A 19898-nucleotide genomic window follows, 5' to 3' on the forward strand; every position below is an offset into this window, starting at 1 on the left:
TATAACATCACTGTGCTGCTTCCAGTCATGGCACCGCAAAGGAAAACAAACATGACAGAGTCCAGAAAGACTAGGAACTGAGCTGAAATGCTTCTAGGGTGCTCACCAGGGCTCCATTTGACTGTATAGCTGTGTAAGGTAGGTCTGAGCCTGTAGAGAAGAGGATCACCAAACCAAATGCTCCAAAAGCTTTGGAGGATCCAGAAAAAAGAAATCAGAAGTTTCTCATTAGTCATCTACTGTGAGCCCATGAGCTGTGCCCAAGACAGGCTAGTGTCTTGGCATGAAGTGGCTTATCCAAGCCCATCTTCATTATCCTGGTTTTAACACATGCTAATCAATAGGTGCATGGCAAGGGCTTGGATAAGCTACTTCATGTTTGAGAGAGTTTCTGGCTTCTAGACTGAACCCTAAAGCATTTCTCTTAGATCCTGCAAAACACAGGCTACCTTTCCCCTCTATAACTAGATACCAATCATCTTCAGGTGACAGGATAACTTAAAACCCCACTAAAATACAAATATAGAGTAAATTTGGTGGCACCTGCCTGTGATACTAGTGCTCAGGAGTCTGAGACAGGAGTATCTCCAAAGGTTCAAAGCCAGCCTGAGTTACATGGATGAGAGCCTGACCGAAAGAAAGCATACATGCGCGCACACGCACACACACGAGCATGCACACGCACGCACACACAAATACAGAGTTCTTAAGAAAGGAGAGAACCCCGTAACAAAAGTTCCCTAAATGGGGAAAGAAACCTCAAGGAGAAAAACAACACAAGGCATAGGAAAGATGCCCAAGGTTTACCTTCTGCTAGAGACTGCCCACAACAAGTCTCATGCATGGTGTGTATGAAAAGCAAAGAAATGATGTAATCACAGGCCCTCCTGACTGCACATTGATTACTTAGGCACTCACTCAAACCTCAGCCTTGAGTGGGTCACTCTGCCCCAGAGAAGACAGAAACACCAGGATCCAGAGCAAAGAATACACCTCCCACTCCCTGAGCAAAAGGTTCCAAAACTCTTCAGAGGCCTTGCAGACAGCATTACAAAGGCAAAGGCCAGGGAGTGTAATTTCTTTCTTCAGTCTCTGAAAGATATTTGATGAGGAGCTATCTGCTCAGTTCTCCATTCCATGAAGAACCAAATTAGAAACTGGATTAAATTAAAATAAGAGGATTATAGGAAGGTGTTCTGAGTGGTTGCAGGAATACACTAAAGTAGGAATACACTCCCAAGCAACACTTCGGCACCCCCTTCTTCCAGTCACAGTTAAAGAACACAATTTGTTCTAGAATTTGATACAGACAAGCATTTCTTATTAACAGGAACTGGGGATATTTGTTGATGATCTGAGCTAGGCAGTATGGTGAAATGGGCAGTGAAAATCCTGCCAGGCCATAGTCTTTGAGGTGGTCCCCAAGGTCCTGTCCTCAGCACCACCACTTTCTGGCTAAGCTTATCCTGCCAGAAAGTTCTAAGGTATTCTCCCACCTGGTCACTCAGCATCTGTCATGGACTCCTTGATTCACAAGTTCTCCTTCCAGATAAACAGGAAAATTTATACCATCTCTTAGCTTCTCCCTATATGCAATGCTCTTCTCATCTGTAAGTCCTTTGTGTAGGGAAGCACAGAGCTGGGAATTATACATTGTTATGCCCTGCTCTCTGAACTAACATGCTGGAGCCTTCCAAATATTAGCTAACTTAATCCTGGCATCCTCCCCTTGAAGCCAGCAAGATCATCATTTTTCAGATGAATATGTTCAAGGTCACATAGCTCAGGAGCATCAGAGCTGCTTTCCAAATCTCAGGACTGCCAGACACCAGGGGCTACCTGATCTCTTATTGCTGCAGATACTCCCTGGGTACCAGAAGGTCTCACTTCTTACCCCAGAGCAGTCAGAAGTACACAGGCCATCTGAAACCAGAAGCCAAGATAGGTAAATATGTCTAACACCCCAGCCATGTCTGAGTTTATTCTGTGTCAGTGCGGGCTTCAGTATTACTCTGCTACCCTCTGACCACCCTCTTACCTTCCCCTGAAGCCACACTGCTCCTTTTGATCAGGAAGGCCTTTCCTGGGCTTTTGCAGGCAGTAACTGGACACTTAGGCAGTTTGCCTCTATAAACCCATACATAAATCTACCTGCCAGTAGCATTGGAGCACACTGAAATGTCGCTGGCATCCTGAAATTCCATGCTACTTCTGAAAACAGCCCTGAGGACAGAGTCTCACTGGGGAGGAACCTGCGAACTTACCAGCTGCCTAGTTTGAAATATTGTCCTGGAGAGGTGTTATTATTTCTTTCTCTGAACACCAGATCTTTCTCGCCAGGCTTCTTCCCTGTACCCTGCACAGTTAGTTCTGGTAAAGAATAACTATGTGCATGCCAGATTCTTGTGACTCGGGGCACCATATAGATATCATGGCCTTGTACTCTTCTCAGACATCTGAAAAGATTCTGATAGACCGGTTTCTTTGTTTTTCTTTTTAAATTGTTTTTATTGAACTATATATTTTTCTCTGTTCCCCTCCCTTCCTCTCCTTTCCCCTTCTACCTTCTCCCATGATCCCCCATGCTCCCAAATTACTCAGAAGACCTTGTCTTTTTCTACTTATCATGTAAATTAGATCCATGTATGTTTCTCTTAGGGTCCTCTTTGTTGGATAGATGGGTTTCTATGGGGTGCTTTCCTCTTTTGCTTTGTTCTAAGTACAGACTGCCAACCTGGGCCTTTCTGACTTTTGAACTGAGGAAAAGCAAATGCATTGAAAGACATAGAACATCTTTAAGGGTTTTGGGGGGGGGGTGCACATGCACACATGTGTGTGCATAAAGAAACCTACAGAAGCCATAAGAGGATGTCAGGTCCCCTGAAGGTCCAGTTAAGTTACAAGACATTGTATGCCACCCACTGTGAGTAAAGGGAATCAAACTTTGGCTTGATCAGCTGAGCCCTCTCTCCAGCCATGACACCGAGGTTTTTTAAAGTGCACCTTGTATAGGAACCACTGATCTCTGGTAGGACGCAGAGGGCATATGATAGAATGGAAGATACATCTGAAAGGGTAAGGGAGACCAGAATCGAGGGGAACTTTGTCTCGGTAAAGCGGCTAGAACCCTTGGCAGCTGTGAGACCTCCGTGGAGGAACATGGGTAACCTCAGAGTGAGTGAGATAATGAAGCCTACTTAAGTGAGAACTGAAAGGACCTTGACCTTGTTAATTATACACGACAGATGAAGGAAAAGTAACTATCAAAGACGCTTGCAAAATTTCTAGCCAGGAGCTTAGTGATCCCATTTACCTTGAAAGAAAATCTGGGAGGATAATTGGGCCTTGGTAGAAGGAAGAAAAATTAAGAGTTCATTTTTAGACATTATGAAACCTGAGGCACCTGGCAGACATTCAGGTGGAAGTGGAGATGTCCTGTAGCAGTTGGATATATGGCTGTGAAGCTCAGGAGAGAGGTATGAGCTGACTGAACAGAGATTTGGAAGTCATCAGTAGTGGGCGCCTCGGGAACCCTTCTGCAAGTCAGATGATCACAGATATTCATCTATATTTTGGAAATCCAAACTTTTCCAAGTAATTTTTGTTTTAATCAAAACTGTAATCTATGTATTTCTTTAACCTCAAGACTGGGTACTGCTTAGCTGTTCTTTACTGTGAACTATTGGGCCACATATCCCGAGTGATGACGCTATGAGAGGTAGTCCATAAAAAAACAAAGACTCTCAGCCCACCCAAGCCACTCCCTCTAGTTCCTATCCCTCCATCCCCCCAACTCCCACCCCCAGTTTATCCAGGAGATCTTTTCTACTTCCCCTTCCCTGGGAAATCCATGCATCCCTCTTTGGAACCTCCTTGTTATCTACAGTCAGGGAGCCTGAATGGGATCAACCGAGGCCCTCTGCATGTGTGTGACAATGTGAGTGTAACTTGGTCTCTTAGTAAGGCTTCTAACGATGAGAGCAGGACCGCTCCCTGGTGCTTAACTTGCTTTTGGTAACCTCTTTCTCATGCTGGATTACCTGGCCTCAAGTTCACGAGATTTCCTGGGGAGGAGCTCTACCCTGCCCCAATTTGAAGCACCATGCTTTGTGCAAAAACCAGAGGCCCATTCCTTTCTGAATGGAGATGGAGGAGGAGTGGATGGGGAGGGGGTAGGTGGGAAATGGGAGGGGACTGAAGCAGAGAAGGAAGGGAAATTGGTTGGTGTGTAAATAAATGGGAAAAAAAGTTACTTTAAAAAAAAAAGATTAAAATAGTACTCTCCCGAAGACCCAGTTTCCTTGGCATTTCCCAAGCCTGGGGATCTGGTGTGATAATCAGCAAAGGTTCCAATTTGTACACCAGCAGCAGATAGCTGGACTCACACATATCTTTGACATATACCTTCATGCCAAGATTACAACACTTGCTTATAATTTACCCAAACGTCTTCTCTATGCTGATTTACGCTTCTGAGCAGCTCTGTGCTAACAGACTGACCCTGCAGCCCAGTACCTGTACCTGTGTCTAACGCTTCGTGTTGGAAGAAGCTGCTGTCACGGCTGAACAACAGGAGAGCTACACTATGAAACCTTTCCAAGGCAGAGTATGCATATGCTACCTGCAAGACGAGAGTATTTTTAGGCTTTCCAGAAAGATTTCATTTCACGAGTTTTTTTTTTTTTTCTGAAAGGTTGTAATTAACTGCAGTGAGCAAAAGAGTATATGTTTTTTTAAAAAAATAAAAGTGGGAGGAAAGGAACCAAGGAAAGGAAACAACCAGCATGGTTCTGTCCAACCTGTTAAGTAGGTGGATTCCTGCCATGCAGGTGCTGGGGTTGGGGTGGAGGTGGGTGGGACACCGGGAACCCAATGCAAATGGATCCAACAGAACCAGGAGCTAGAATGTATGTTCTCCTATTGATGCTCTCCTGCAAAGGTAGAAGCAGCTCCTTCCCCCACCTCTCATGACAAGGGTCTTTCTCCCAAGGCAGGATCCTTGGCCTCTGAAAAACTGCGCCAGGGCCAAGCAGAATATGCAGAGCACACTGTTCTTGGACATTTTCGTTTCCAAGGATGGAAGAACCACAGAGGCTCCTACTCCTGCAAGCCTTTTCTCCTCCACACTGTCTGTCCTTCCTTCTTTTACATCCCCCTAACACATAGATATGCCCATGAGTTTCCTTGGTGATTTCTCCCATGATCTACTCCATGTGTTTAGTTTTATTTATAAGGTGGAATATTTTATTCCAAGAAAAGGGATTCAGAGTCACAGACAAGATGACAGTGAGCAAAATCAGTTTCCAGAACAGTGTTCTCGGGGCCTTGCAGGCAAGATTCAGAAAGCAGTACCACTGAAGGCCCATAGAAATGGAAGGGAAGTCAGCAGACTCAATCAGTTCTAGCTTGGTACCTTGCAACACTAAGGCAAAGTCTGATTATCATGCAACCAGTGATGAGGTAGGGAGAGCTAACCCCACTCTTATTTGCTGGCTAGGCCATAGGGTCCATGTCTGAAAGGGTGACAAGATTCAGAGTATCTCCATCACCAGAGGAGGATTGCCCTTTTCACCTAAACTCACCCTGTAACTGGAGGTTTCTCTCCTGCCAACCAGTTTCTGAATCACCACACTGAGGCTTAATATTAATTACAACTGTTTGATTTATTATCTCAGGCTTATTACTAACTTGCTCTTACAAGTTAAATTAACCCATTTCTATTATTCTATATTTTACCATGTGGCTGTTGTATTACCTCATGTCTTGCTTCTCCAGTGGTTGCTGGCATCTCCCCTGACTCCACCCTTTTTTTCCCTGTCTCTCTGCTTGGATTGCCTAGTTATATTCTGATTGACTATGGTCCAAATCAGCTTTTTTTTTTCCCCTTCAAGACAGAGTTTCTCTGTGTAACAGCCCTAGCTTCTCTGGTGGGTTTCTCTGTGTAACAGCCCTAGCTCTTCTAGAACTTACTGTATAGACCAGGCTGGCCTCGAACTCACAAAGATCCACTGTCTCTCTCTCTCTCTCTCCCGAGTGCTGGGCTTAAAGGCCTGTGCCACCACTGCCCAGCCAAATCAGCTTCTTTGTTAACAAAAGGTAATAAGACATATTCACAGCATACAGAAGGGCATCCCACATTATCACCCATAATGACTGCTGTTCCAGTCCTAACAGAAGTCAATTGTGTTGGATGATTTTATGTCAACTTGATATAAGCTAAAGTCATCTGAAAAGAGAGAGCCTCAATTGAGAAAATACCCCCATAAGATTGTGTTGTAGGCAAGTCTATAAGGTATTTTCTTAATTAGTGGTTGATAGGGGAGGGTCCAGTCCATTATGGCTGGTGGTCCTGAGTTCTATAAGAAAGTAGGCTAAGCAAGCCATGAAGAACAAGCCAGAAAGCAGCTCCGCTCCATGGCCTCTGCATCAGCTCCTGCCTCCAGGTTGCTGCCCTGTTTGAGTTCCTACCCTCACTGTTTTTGATAATGTAGAACTGTGATCAAAATAAACCCTTTCCTTCCCAACTTGCTTTTGGTCATGGTGTTTCATCACAGCAATAAAAATCCCAACTAAGACAACCAGCATGTACAGTCTTAAGGAGACTGTTCATGTCCAAAAACACAAAGGCAGTGTGTCTCTGCCCAGGGGAACCATCCTGGGGTCGTGGTGGACTATTGGTCTCAATCAAGTCTTGCCTTTCTTATAATGTCATGGAAACAGTCACCCTTTTACTGCTGTGTACAAGTTGCCTGAGATTTTGGATTCATCCAACATCTCTAGCACTCATTCTTCTCTCTATAAAATGACAATCTTAGAATAAGATCCAAGGTTGACAATTATGAATTCCTCTGTCCCTTGGAACTGAGTTCTCTCAGGATCAGGATTAGCTAATCACTTCCCACTTCAGGTAACTGCAGACTTAAAAGCATGAACATGTTCAGTAGGATTGACTAGATTCCAGAGAAGTGTATACTTTGGTGTTCTCATTCTGCCACTCTTCTTTTTGGGTTAAAGCAAAATGAGATAAATCATCATTTGGCAACTGAAATTAAGGAATGAATAAGTAAATAAATGATCCTTGCTAGCAGGAAGCCAGCAAAGGTTTGTAAAATCTAAAGACACTTCTTGGCTCTAACATGTATTGTGAGAAACTATGGTAAGCACTCTGAATATGTGATGTTCTCCTCAGCCATCCAGTCCCCACCTGCTCCAAATGCCCACTGCTTTTCCTGTGGATCTGTCTGCCCCGGACTAGAACCATTCATTAGTCTCTGTTATCATTTACTTCCAGACTATAAGTTCCCTGAGGACAAATCTGCACTGTGTTCACCATTGTATCCTTCAGGGTCTAGCACAGAAGTAGCAATAACAACAGTGTCATAGTTGCAAAGCCTCCTAGAACTTCAAGAACTAATGCTGTTTGGGTTTTCCATGCTCACTAAAGCTTGGTAAACATGGTAATATTCTCTTCACAGAAAAAGACCTGAAGTTCGCAGAGATTATGTGACTTGATCAGCTAGTGAAACAGAGATGGACATAAATCAGGGATGTTCTTATGAGAGTTCAGAACTTTCTGTTGTTGTTGTTGTTGTTTTAATGGATGGATGAATGGGTGCATGGGCGGGTGGATGGATAGATGGGTGAGTGATCCAAGGAAGTAGTGTAAAACAGAAGTTATCAGTATTCTGCACAAGCTGAAAAGAAGACACTCATATTCTAGGAGTCTCGTCATAGTCCCTAAGCTCTTGGGGAGGGAAGGAAACCTTGTTCTATTCCTGTGGATGACTCAGTCAGTGGATAACCCTTCCTCCCTCCTACAGATTTTGACAGTATCAGGACCACCTGAAGGAGGGACTCGTGTGACCATCCATGGAGTGAACCTGGGCTTGGACTTTTCTGAGATCGCTCATCATGTGCAGGTGGCTGGAGTACCCTGCACACCCCTGCCAGGGGAATACATCATCGCTGAGCAGTGAGTCCACTTGCTGGTCTTCGTCCGTGTGAGCTTCAGAGTAGAGAGTCTTTGTACTTTCTTCTCTGGGGCTCCCCAAGCACCTTTCACATCACTTCCTCCTGTGGAAAATGCCCCCAAGAGGTCTTTCCAGCGTGGTTCTGCCCTCAGAGAGCCTTGTTCCAGTTGCTTCCCTGTACCTAGTCTCCTCAGGCATCAAGGTGCCAGGTGCCCATGCTGCCCCTCATTTAGTCTTTGCCTGCCTGCTAGCATGAATGGTGAAAGCCCCTCTGGGATCTCTTGGCCCCTCCTCCTAGCCTAACCCCATTGAAATGCATCCTACAGGGTAGGCTGTGGGCAACAATTTGTTTGGTGCGTGGGGCTCTGACAGCAGCTTAATCTGAACAGGGCCTCCACTGGAGCAGATTCATTTATTTCACTAAGGGAAATGTCAGCTGGAAATTAGAAAATAGGCATGTAGTGGCGGGCAGGCGGGCGAGCTCAGGAGTGACATATGTTCCAATGTGGGGTGTTCCCTAGGCACTTCGACACTATAGTCCGGGGGTTGGGCAGGAAGTAGGCCAGAATCTGGGGGTGAGAAGAAGGAGTAACAAGGGAAGGGAGCCACTAGATCCTTCTTCATGGTTTGTCATGTGACATTAGGTCAAGGTCTCCTTCATCCACTGAGTGTGCAGCTCTGTGTGTTTCAGGAGCTGATAGGGGCTTGACTTGAACTCAGGCTTTTCTCCCCCACCCTGCTCCTCTGCAGCTTCAGGCTTCTCTGAGAGTCACTTCTCAATGGCAGTCATAAAAATGACATCACTTTATTTTTTATCAGCAATTTTTAGTTTACAGGACACTTTCCTATTCACTATCTCTCCCTCTCTCTTTTTTAAAATTATTCTAACCTCTGGCAAGTAAACTACTGTAAAAGTTGACAAGAGCAAAAGTTAGGGAAACATGAAATGATTTTTCTCCAGTCCCTTGGGAAGTAAAGGCTATGGGAGAATCCAGCCCTAAATCTCCTAACTCCTAGTTCAGGCCTGTTTCCCTGACACAGCAATCATGGCCTGGATGCTCCATGACTCATCCATCACCTATGGCTCTGAACCTCAAAGGGCCTTGATTAGAATCTAGCATAACAAAGAGAAGGGTCAGTGGCAGAAGAGGTAAATTCCCAGACTCTTGGGGCTGTGTAAGAACTCCACAGGTGAGGAGGAAATAGAGCTGGCCTGATCCCTCCGATTCTCTAGATTCTCTAGATCTCTGATTCTTCACTGACAACCTTATCTCATAAGGAATGAACTTTGAGGGAGTCGTGGCCAGGCCTATAGAAAAGCAATTAGGAAGGCATCAGTATGTCTGTGGGACCACATTAAAATGTAAACACTTGGGAACCAGGACTATCTGCAGGAAGCCTCATGGTCACATGGTCTAGAGTTCTGTGCCCTGCCAAACTGCACCAGGCACTTGGCCACACAGATCCCAAATCCACCTAGACCTCAAGGTATTGCCATGGTCTCACTTGGGGGTCTTCTTGCTGGAAGACTCAGACTTTAGGGTGAGGAGTGTAAATTGTGAGGCAGCTAGACCCAAAACTTTCCCAAGACTTGAATTAAATCGTTTTGACATTGGCTCCTCTGCTAGCCAGCCCTGAGACTTCAGCAAGCCATTTGGTCTTTAACCTTCATCTAAAGGACTGCCAGAAATTTTAGTTCTGTTTATGAAATCAAGTATAATTCTTGACCTAGGACTGTGGGGGAAAGTACCCAGATGAACTGGAAGTACGGTTGTGCAAAAAACCTTGGGGACCCAGTCATTCCAGGCATGGTGAGGTCAATGGTGACCTTGAAAGCTGCCCTTTCCTTGTTTGAGCCACAGAATAGGCAGGAAGCGGTGAACAACACCCAGCCACCCCAAGCCTCACTGGTCACAGCCTGGCTCCTAGCTGTGCCAGGCTCATTACCACTCCTAAGGTTCCAGAGTTTGTTAACATTATTAAGCCTTCATCCTAGGCAGCGAGCAGCAGGTGCAATCATTACAGATGTCTGCAAGAGATGAATTTGGCTAACTGGGCTCAGAACAGAATCCTGGGCACAAGCAGGATTAGCGGGTGCGGTAATGATTCACCATATGCTTGTGTCTGCTATCTATCATTCTACAATTAGGTTAATATTGGTTTAAAGGCCCTGATTAGTCCTGCAATCAACGCCCCACATGTCTGTGGAGGGCAAGATGATTTAGCCACAGGACATTTTCTGGGCAGTGGAATGCAGGTTCAAGTTGCAACTCAGCATCTCCAGAGGCAAGGGCTTGCTCTCTCATCTGACCTCAGTCTCATCAGCTCTATCTGTGAACTCAGACACCTCTGTATGGGTACTGGATCTCTGTGCTTCAGGAAATGAGCCATCATGTCTGTGGGACATGGTGTGGTATAGGGATAATAAGAAAACTGAGCTGGTGCCAGGAGCCTGGGGGCGGGGGGCTGTAGCGAGCTGCATGAAGCCACACCTGATGGCAATGTAGAGAGCTGCGTGGAGTCGCACCTGATGGTGCTGGCTCCCGCCCTCCGCGATCCCGAAAGCGTGTGCTCTCTGTGATAATATCAACTAGGCCTGACTTATGCTATTATCACGCAATGATTGTCAGCTGCTTGCATATGCGTGGACCTATGGGCAGTGCCCACCTGGCAATCCGGGGTTGGTTGCCCATGCCTACTTAAGGGCTGGGAGAGGTTTGCTTGGAGAGATAGGAGAGAGGAAGAGAGAGAGAGGAAGAGAGAAGGGAAAAGATTGCTGTGAATAAAGTCCTGGAATAAACTGCAGTGAGAAGAGCTCTGGTGGTCGCGTCATCCTTGCTGGACAAGGGGGGCCGCGACAGGGGGCAAGCTATATTTCAGTTGCTGATGAACTGAATAGAACTGGGCAAGTCATTTTGCTCCCTGATCCTCAAATGGTCCATCTGTAAAACAGGAACAACTGATGTGTACAATCCCCCCCTAAGTGGTCCTCAGGAGGCAAGAGCAATCTGACCCATAGAATCTGCAACACTCACCCCCCAACTAGGAAATTTATCGGTGGCACTAATATGATTCCAGAAGTCTTCTGTCAATTAATAGTCAAATCTTCAAATGGAAACTGGACAGTTGTTTGACCCAACTTATTCTATAAGCGTAAAATTTTATCATTGCAAGTCATTGCCTCCTGATAATACATAGGGAGCCTAGGAGCAACCAGGAACACAGAGGACTTGTAAATTGGGTAGCCTCCCAGAAATTAAACCGGATAATATAAATGAGGCCTGGGGAGACAGCAATATATAACCCACTGCCTGTAATGGTCCACAGCCAAGAAGAAGAGTCATCAAGTGACTAACTCTCAGAGCCTTATGTCTCCTATATTTTCCAAAATCTTCAATCACTACTACAATGCCTATGCTGCCCCTCCCTTAAAATCCAGAGCATTCTATTAAATCCAGCATCTGAGACAAGTGTGATGACACATGTCTGTAGATCCAGCTACTTACTCGGGAAGCTGAAACAGGAGTACTGCTTAAATCCAGAAACTTGAGCCCCGCCTGGAAAATGTAGTGAGACTTTGTCCTAGATAGATAGATAGATAGATAGATAGATAGATAGATAGATACATACATACATACATACATACATACATACATACATACATACATACATACATAGACAGACAGACAGGCAGGCAGGCAGGCAGACAGACAGACAGACAGATAGACAGATAGATAGACAGACAGGCCAGTGTCCACAAAATGGAGTGATCAAAGGCACAAACTTCAAATTGAGGCTCACCTATCTTTTAGTCAGGACTCCTCCACTTGCTGGAATGTGACCCTAAATAAGCCATGTAGTATCCCTGAGTCTTGGTTGCCTGTAAGTCTGAAATAAGACCCTTCCTGGAGCAGAGGATTGATGTGTCATAGCGTTCCATCTTGTGAGCTGCCTCTACTGTCAGCAGTGATAGCTCTTGTCATTAAGTTATATATTCAACTGTGTCATAATCCTTCTTCTTCTCTATAGCCCTTTCACTTCTGCAGCACCCTTACTTCTTCTGTAGCTCATCTCCCTGAGCTAAGACAGGCATCCTATGAACACTCACATCCTCTACACCCTGCCTTATCAGACTCACAGGTTGAAAGGAAAAGAGGGAGACAGTTCCATTCCATTCACAGTGCTGCCTGATTTCCTGAAAACTCCAGTCTGACTTCTCAGACATAGCCACGCAGACCCTTGTTCATAGCCTGCTGCTGACCTCAATCCCCTCCCTAGTCACACTGCAGGTGAGACAGAGCTCAGCTGCTCCATGAGGACACCATGTCTCAGGCCCATTCAAGCATGGCATTCAAAGCCAGCTGAAGGTACTCAGTTCAGACATTAGGGTTGGCCCAATCTCTTCTGTCACTCTTCTCCCAGATGCTCCACACATAAGGCTTAGCTTTTAGAATATGAACCCCAAGCAAGAAAATGTTCAGAACCTAGAAAGACATTCCGAAGCCCAGCCCATTCCTAAGCCTTCTGTGAACTGTTGAAAGGGACAGGCTAGACCTTTTTCTGAAACAGGACCAAGAGCAATAGTTCAGTCTTTTCTGTAACTTTCACATGTCCTCCAACCTCCTTTTTCCACATTCATTTTCTTCCTGTGCTGGATCTCTCCCAAAGAGTGTACACGGACCACGAATGAGGAAAGAGCCAGCCCTTGATCAGAAGAAATGGAAAGGCTCATCTGCTTCCCAGTCCCCACATTCACTGTGTTCCAGAATTAGCTGACTCTTCAGCGTTCTTTCAGGGGTCCAAGAGTGACTGTAGAAAGTCAGGGACCCCAAAACAAAAGCAAAGTCCAGCACCAAAAAACAGTGTTTGAGTTGTTACTCCAAGCAAGTAGCAGCATGAAAATTAACAAACACAGCACCTTAGATTAAGCTTCTCAGATACTTCTTAATGAGCTTTGTAGGAAAACATACTAAACACTAATTGATTGTTACTGTCATGCTTATGTGTGTTCATAATGAATTTACTTATTCATAGATAAAGTAAGGGAGAACATTCTTCCATGAAGTGCTTTCTTGTTACATCTTATGTGCTAAATGTAGTAAGATGGTTATTGTATGCTAAGTAAATATTTACCAGGAGTCAAAGTACTTATTGAGGATTGACTGTTATGGAGGAGATGGAGACCAGTGGCATGGTGCGTGCGTGTCTCTCTCTCTCTCACTCTCTCTCTCTGTGTGTGTGTGTGTGTGTGTGCGCGCGATATCCGTTTCATGCAAGTTTTATTACATTGAAATGAAGTCAATGTTTAGTTACCTTCTTTCCTAGAGAAACTATTCAGATAAGCATTGCTCTGTTAAACACAGGTCTTCCCACTGTGCCAGGATAATACAGGAGATTAATGAGAAGGGAATTTGCTTTCCTAACTCCCCACTTAGCAAGCTTAGCACAGACACTGCTCTTCCAATCTGAAATAGTGTCAGGAGGCAAGAAGAGGCTCTCTTTCCTCCTTTCCTGGCCCCCTATTTTCTGAGACTAGTAGGACCCTCTCCTGCCTACCCCAGACCCAGTATTCCAGGCAAGGACTCCCCCCCCCAAAGTCTAATTTCCTCAATCCTACCCATCCCCTGTAACTCACCCTTTGTGTAAGGCATTGTGACTTAAGGGGCCAGTGTTTAAATGTTCTGCAACTTATCTCAGGAGCCAGGGGAATCACCAGGGGGTATTGATCTGACCTGCAGAGAAAGCACAGAGCATCTTCCTCCAGCCCACCTGCCGGTGTGAGATGTGACTTCTAACCAAGGCCATGTCACCCACTAAGTATGTTCAGCTTTGATTAAGTGTTACTTGGCACCTAATGAACTTTGCAGCCACCACTGTTTTACCCACTTCCAGGGGCCTGCACTTCTGCTATTGTGCTGTGAGATGCTGTTTGGCTGCTCACATTATCTCACCAGATTATCTAGCCCCATTGAAAACTCACTGCAGGAAAGAGACTACAGCCGAATCAGCCAGTGTGACAAATAATCACTCACTTGTGATCTTAGGGAGAGCTGCTATGTTGTTGGCTTGCTGCATAGCAGAAAACACCAACTAAGTACTGCCCCTCCATCATTTATTCCACCAGTCCTAGAAATGATCCATGGTGAGACCCTGCACTAGATACTCATGGGAATGGTAGTAGAATTAAGCTACATGGTATATCAGAAGCACCCACAGCTTTTTATTTATAATCACATCTAACCTCTCACTGTGCAGATGAGATGAAGCCCAGACAGCCAGAACTATACCAATGGTCACATGGGTACTTAACTGAACCATGGTCTAGCCCTATAGCAAGACAATGATCACCGCTTTGACAAGGGTCACTCGCTGACTGCTGAGCAAATGAGTAGCGATTGCGGCCTTGTCAAGCCTCTCACTGGAAGGTGTGCTGTCTTCCCAGGATCGTCTGTGAGATGGGCCATGCCCCTATGGGAGCTACATCTGGGCCTGTACGCCTGTGCATTGGGGAATGCAACGAAGAGTTCATGACAAATTCCCACCAGCAATACACTTTCGTGGTAAGTACTGGGACCAAGGCTGACCACAGCCAGCAAGGACACACATTTATTTGCTCCAGACTTCTAGAAAAATCTCATTTGCCCCTCCCAGCCAGGCAGACCTTGGCAACTAATAAAAGGGAATTTTTGGCCTCCCTGCTTAGAAGCCTGTCTTTCTGGAGTTAAATAGTCACATGTGACTTTAAGCAAACCAAAGAAAAACCAGAGACTTTGGAGTCCCAGAGTCCCAGAGAACCATAGTTCAGAGTTCTAAATGGGGCTTTCTTAGAAAAAAGATTCTAGATGGAAGACTGGGTTCTCTTTTGTTCCTCCAGTGTGACATTGTTGTCTAATTTCAGCCTAATGAGGATAGACTAATTAACTAATTTATATTTATTCATATACTTTGGTTTTTGATGAGATATTTTAAGGGAAGAGTTAGAAGAGTCACTGTAATCTGGCAGAGATATACCTCTGTGCTCAAGACCAGGAGAGGGAAAATAAAAGCTGACAGTTCTATGTGTCAGTATGATTACGCACACATATGCACCTCGACCAAAGACATTTCATTGTGTTCAAACAACAGGCAGTTTTGGTACCAAGGCTTCCGGTGAGGCTGGCACTAAACTCATGCCAAATCAATAAATTGTTTCTGAGGCCCTGGAGTCTACCTAGGTTCGATTCATCCTGAATCAATACATTGCGTTGGGACCCTTAAGTTCCTTTTCTAAAACTTACCAACCTCTCCACATTGAGCACTTCATTAAAAAGTGTTAAGGACAGTGAATTGGGTCAAATCAGCCTTGCTAAGAGTGTTGAAAAATCATTAAGCCACAAGATTCTCTTCCCCTAAACGTGTTTTACTACCTTGTCTAGAGCTTCTAGGCCCATGTTCTCATTTTGGCATTGCTACCTTTTCCCTTGTACTTTTCTCTCTCAGATTGGCCTGACTGCAGCCGCTGTACTTCATTTCCTTCCCAGGTGTTGGGAGGGGGGCAAAGAGAAAAGATAGGGAGAGAGTTGTAAATATCAGAACTGGGAAGGGCCCTAGGGCCCATCTTACCTTCCTCAATGGACAAGGGAGCAAACTGAAATTCAGAATAATCCCATGACCCACCTGAGGGCCATGGATAGTGAAGAGTTGGTACAGATTAGAATCCACTCACTAAGTTAAATTCACTTCCCAAGCTATGTGTGGTGCCCTGTGCCATTGGTCCCAGCCCTCAGGAGGTGAAGATAGGAGGGTCTCACTCAAAGTCAAGGCCAGCCTGAGCTATGCTAGGTGACTATCTAACAAGATAACAAAACCATAAACAAACAAAAAAACATTTTCCATACCACTGCCCACTAGGCATAAGCAATTCTTTCTGGTTTAGGTCAACTCCTTGGTGTGTAATAGGCTAGAAATTTTTTTTAAGCTGTGACTTAATGTACAGCTTAGTGAGTGTGCCAGCAAGTGATAGTCTCATCCACCAGTAAGGGTCAGAACGGCCATCTTTAACATTTACTGATGGCACCAGAAGTCCTCAGTGCTTAGGGCAGGACAAAGGACATATATATGGACCATTCATAGAGGCTACAGTCTGTCAGCTGCCAAACCTAAGCAAGAACATTTTACTCAGTCCTATTGATTTTGTGCCAAAGAAATCAGGATAGGCTCTATATTAAGCAGCATTTTCAAATTGTTTTCAATTTTCAAACTAATTGATAAATTAGTCAGTGTCATGTCAGCTTCGCTTCAGTGTTGTGAGTATAAGACTCCCCAGGGAGTTAATTAATCCCAATCTATGGCAGCCCTTCACCTTCCCTGAACAGACCTCCAGACAAAGCAGTGATGTTTGGAACTACAAAGGGCAGGAAAAGTACCTTAGCTCCCAGCATGATGATGATCCCTCTTACTGTTAGGTCTAGCCTTGGACCTAAGCTGTGAATGTTTCTCTTCTTTTCAAAGAACCCTTCTGTGCTGTCACTCAGCCCCATCCGGGGACCAGAGTCAGGAGGTACCAAGGTGACCATCACAGGCCATTACCTTGGTGCTGGGAGCAGTGTGGCAGTGTACCTGGGCAATCAGACCTGCAAATTTGATGGGTAAGTTAAACTTGAAGGATGATGTGTTGTTGTTGCCTTGGCATGCCTATTGCCTCCTTGTCATTGGTCCTTTCCTTGGCCCAAACAATGGCCCATACCAACCATTGTTAGAAATATATGCCACTTATCAGTTTATGTCCCATAGATCAGAGGAGTTGGTAACATCTATAGGGAACTGGAAGGAAGGGCTATCAGAAGAGATGAGCAAAGATCCCAGTAGCTTCCCAGGCTGAGTGTCACTGTAGGGACTTGGGGCTTATGGAGGTCACATGGTCTCAGCAAGTTAAGGACAAATTTGTCCTCAGGATGATCTCCTGAGCATTAAAACAAACAAATGAAAAAAATCTAATATTGTCAGCCCATGAACCCATGAACCATGACGATGCAGACTCCAGAAGGATTCTGAAGAAATCTATGGGTGAGGCCCCAGTTTGCTCAATGTTGACCACCTGAGAGTTTTTCACTATTAACTCTGCAAGAGAAAGCCCCACATGTTTATCACAGTGTAGGGGGCTGGTATTATGTGACTATGTATCAACAACCTGACTAGATTCTAGATTCTAGAAAAATCCAGAAAAAGAGTTCTCCAAAATCCTGTAGAGCCTTGTTTCAGCCCATGTTCTCTAAGTATCCCTTCTACTGTGCTCTCTTCCTAATCCAGCTAAGGTAAAAGGAAAGTACTGATGGACACCAGTGAAGGGTATTTCTGTATCACAGAAAATAAGAAAACAGCATAATGTGTCATGGGCCACACATGACTTGCAAGACAGCTCATGCCCATCTCTTTTTTTCTTAACCCTTTTCTGTTTTCCCATCAGGAGGTCCATGAATGAGATTTTCTGTGTTTCACCCCCATCCTCCAATGGACTGGGACCGGTCCCTGTCTCCGTGAGTGTTGACAGAGCCCGGATAGATAGCAGTCTGCAGTTTGAATACATAGATGACCCTCGGGTCCAACGCATTGAGCCAGAGTGGAGCATCACTAGGTGCGTGAGATTGGAGAGGTACATCTGGAGGGATATGAGGTTGGCGGGACGCATCCTCTGAAGGATATTGAGGTTGGTGGAGTGTATCTGGAGGGAGGTGAGGTTAACAGGACTCGCCCAGAGGGAAAAGAGGTTGCAAAGGCCCTACAGCCCAAGTGTGGCTCATATCGGGTATTCCAATGGTTGATGTTCACTGTACCAAATTTAAGGGGGTTTTACTTAACCTAGTTTCTGCTTGTTCCCAGTGGCCACACACCCCTAACTGTCACAGGCTTCAACTTGGATGTCATTCAGGAGCCAAAGATCCGAGTCAAGTTTAATGGCAAAGAATCTGTCAATGTGAGTAACCTTTGGTCTTCCATTCCCTGGCCTCAGGAACCATGGCTTTTTGCCCACATCGTACAAGGCCACGAGCTAGGCATAAGGCATATGGATATACCTGATCACTAGACAGGGAACTTGACTGAAGACCTGACTCTGTAGTTACAGTTTCGAACAACTGAGCCTCCAAGAAACTAATGGGATAGCAGTATAATTTCAGAAGATGGTATAGCAGGGGTCTAAAAGGGTTGGCTGCTGAGTTTGACAGAGCACAGAAGGGTGATGCTCACTTCAGTGAAAATGTTCACTTAAAGGCTAAATGAGAAACAGTATAGGACATGGAAAGAAGTTCCTCCTCCACATTTAGGAATTTCTGTATTGGAAGCGAGACTCTGCCATTTAAGAGCTATGTGGCTCTGATCAAGTCTTTAACTTCTGGGATCCTATGCTCCTCACAGGTGAATGGCTGAAAGGCTTGCTTTCCAGTTTCAGAACGGGCCAGACATAGAGTTAATGTTTTTACTTAATGTCAGCTACTGCAGACAGAGAATTCTGACCTGCTGGCAAGATGATCACAGCTTCTGCACTCCTCTGCATAGCTGCATAATACATTCATTTCAGCTATGGATTTCTGTGATTTTTCCAAAAACTTCTCCTATTCTGATAAGAACAGAATGTCAGATAAGTTATTGAAAAGTTTCCAGTTTGTTCCTGCAGCACAGTCTCACTCTTTTCAGCCATCATTTTGTGAACATTATTGTATTCATAATTATAGTACAGAACATGCTGTGATGACCATTATTATTACTATGAATTGCTGCCATTACTCTGTGACCTTTGAGATACTGGTGAAGCCAAGATGGACATGAAAAATGTAAAATGATGTCTCTCCTCTTATCCCTGACACATGTCCAGCCTGCTGAATCTTCCTTGGAAAACAGAAGTGCACAAAATAACAGAATGCTAGGCTGAACCAAGAAATGTCTTGAAGATCATGAGGTTCCCACACCTTCCTTGCATAGCAGAGAGACTTAGGCCAGATGGGTAGATGACTTGCCTCTAGTCACAAGTGGTTTGAGGCAGGTTCATGCTAGATTCTAGACTCTTCGTAACTTGACCATGTGAGATGTTCATGGAACTGACTTTCCATCATGGTACAGATGCTCAGCAATTTTGGCTAGGTAAACACATGCTCCCTACATCCACGTACAGAATCTTCATGGAAAGAGCCTGGACCCTGTCTATCTACTGATGGATAAGTCTTCTCTGGGCTCCCAATCACTGCTGTTCTGTCAAGTTTCTGGGGCCCAGGGTGTTAGGAATAGGAGCCTTGAACTCATACCTAAAGTAGATAAACCCTCTGCTCTCAAAAAGTTAAATATGGTTTTTTAAAATATAGATTTTCTTATCATTCCAATGTGACCAAACAGAATGCAACTCACAGATCAATTCTTAAGAGAAGGGAGCCCATGCCAAGGCAGAACACTGGTTCCTTTATGCAGAGACAGAAGAAAAAGCAAGCTCTAGCTCAGGTGCCCAGGGCCAGAGGATTGATTGGTGTATCTCTGTTGCCTCTGAGACATGAGAGGCTGTTTCTGGCTGCTTGGTACAACCAGGAACAGCCCTTTGGGATGTTTAGGGCATAAGGTAGTATGACATGAGGTGGTTTGGGTGAGGGCTGTCTCTGTTGTTTATTTCTACATACAAGGAATGCTGGCTGGTAGCAAGATTTTTGCTGTCTCAAGGAATTGGACAAGCTAGGGAAGAGTCCCTCTCCAGTTAGCAGGATCAATGTAATAAGGCACAAATATACACAAAATGAAATGTAAATATAGTATAGAGAGAATGCTATGATGTTGGCATGAGGCGGACAAGGGACTCCCAAAAGCTACAGCTCTCGTCCTCAAGGAGAAAATACAGAGCAAGAGCTTCCTTCTTACCTAACATCCTGCAAAAGTCACAGGCCCAGGTGTGGTCTCTCTCCTCTCCCTTTG

The 19898-nt window shown here is 44.9% G+C and overlaps 1 protein-coding gene across 2 annotated transcripts in view; it reads left to right on the forward strand.

Moving 5' to 3' along the window:
• Plxna2 (plexin A2) overlaps nucleotides 1–19898 on the forward strand; it is a 202813-nt gene that overhangs the window by 157788 nt on the left and 25127 nt on the right. For both annotated transcript variants that reach the window (XR_009057116.1, XM_057769165.1), the window contains exons 13-17: nucleotides 7821–7972; nucleotides 14413–14530; nucleotides 16461–16597; nucleotides 17416–17583; nucleotides 17829–17922. Coding sequence is in view for 1 of the 2 variants with exons in the window: in XM_057769165.1 (XP_057625148.1) it covers nucleotides 7821–7972; nucleotides 14413–14530; nucleotides 16461–16597; nucleotides 17416–17583; nucleotides 17829–17922 (669 nt within the window). In the remaining variant the exon portion in view is untranslated. The remainder of the gene's footprint in view (nucleotides 1–7820; nucleotides 7973–14412; nucleotides 14531–16460; nucleotides 16598–17415; nucleotides 17584–17828; nucleotides 17923–19898) is intronic.

The sequence above is a fragment of the Chionomys nivalis genome, chromosome 5 (assembly GCF_950005125.1).
Source record: "Chionomys nivalis chromosome 5, mChiNiv1.1, whole genome shotgun sequence".
Taxonomy (NCBI): Eukaryota; Metazoa; Chordata; class Mammalia; order Rodentia; family Cricetidae; genus Chionomys; species Chionomys nivalis.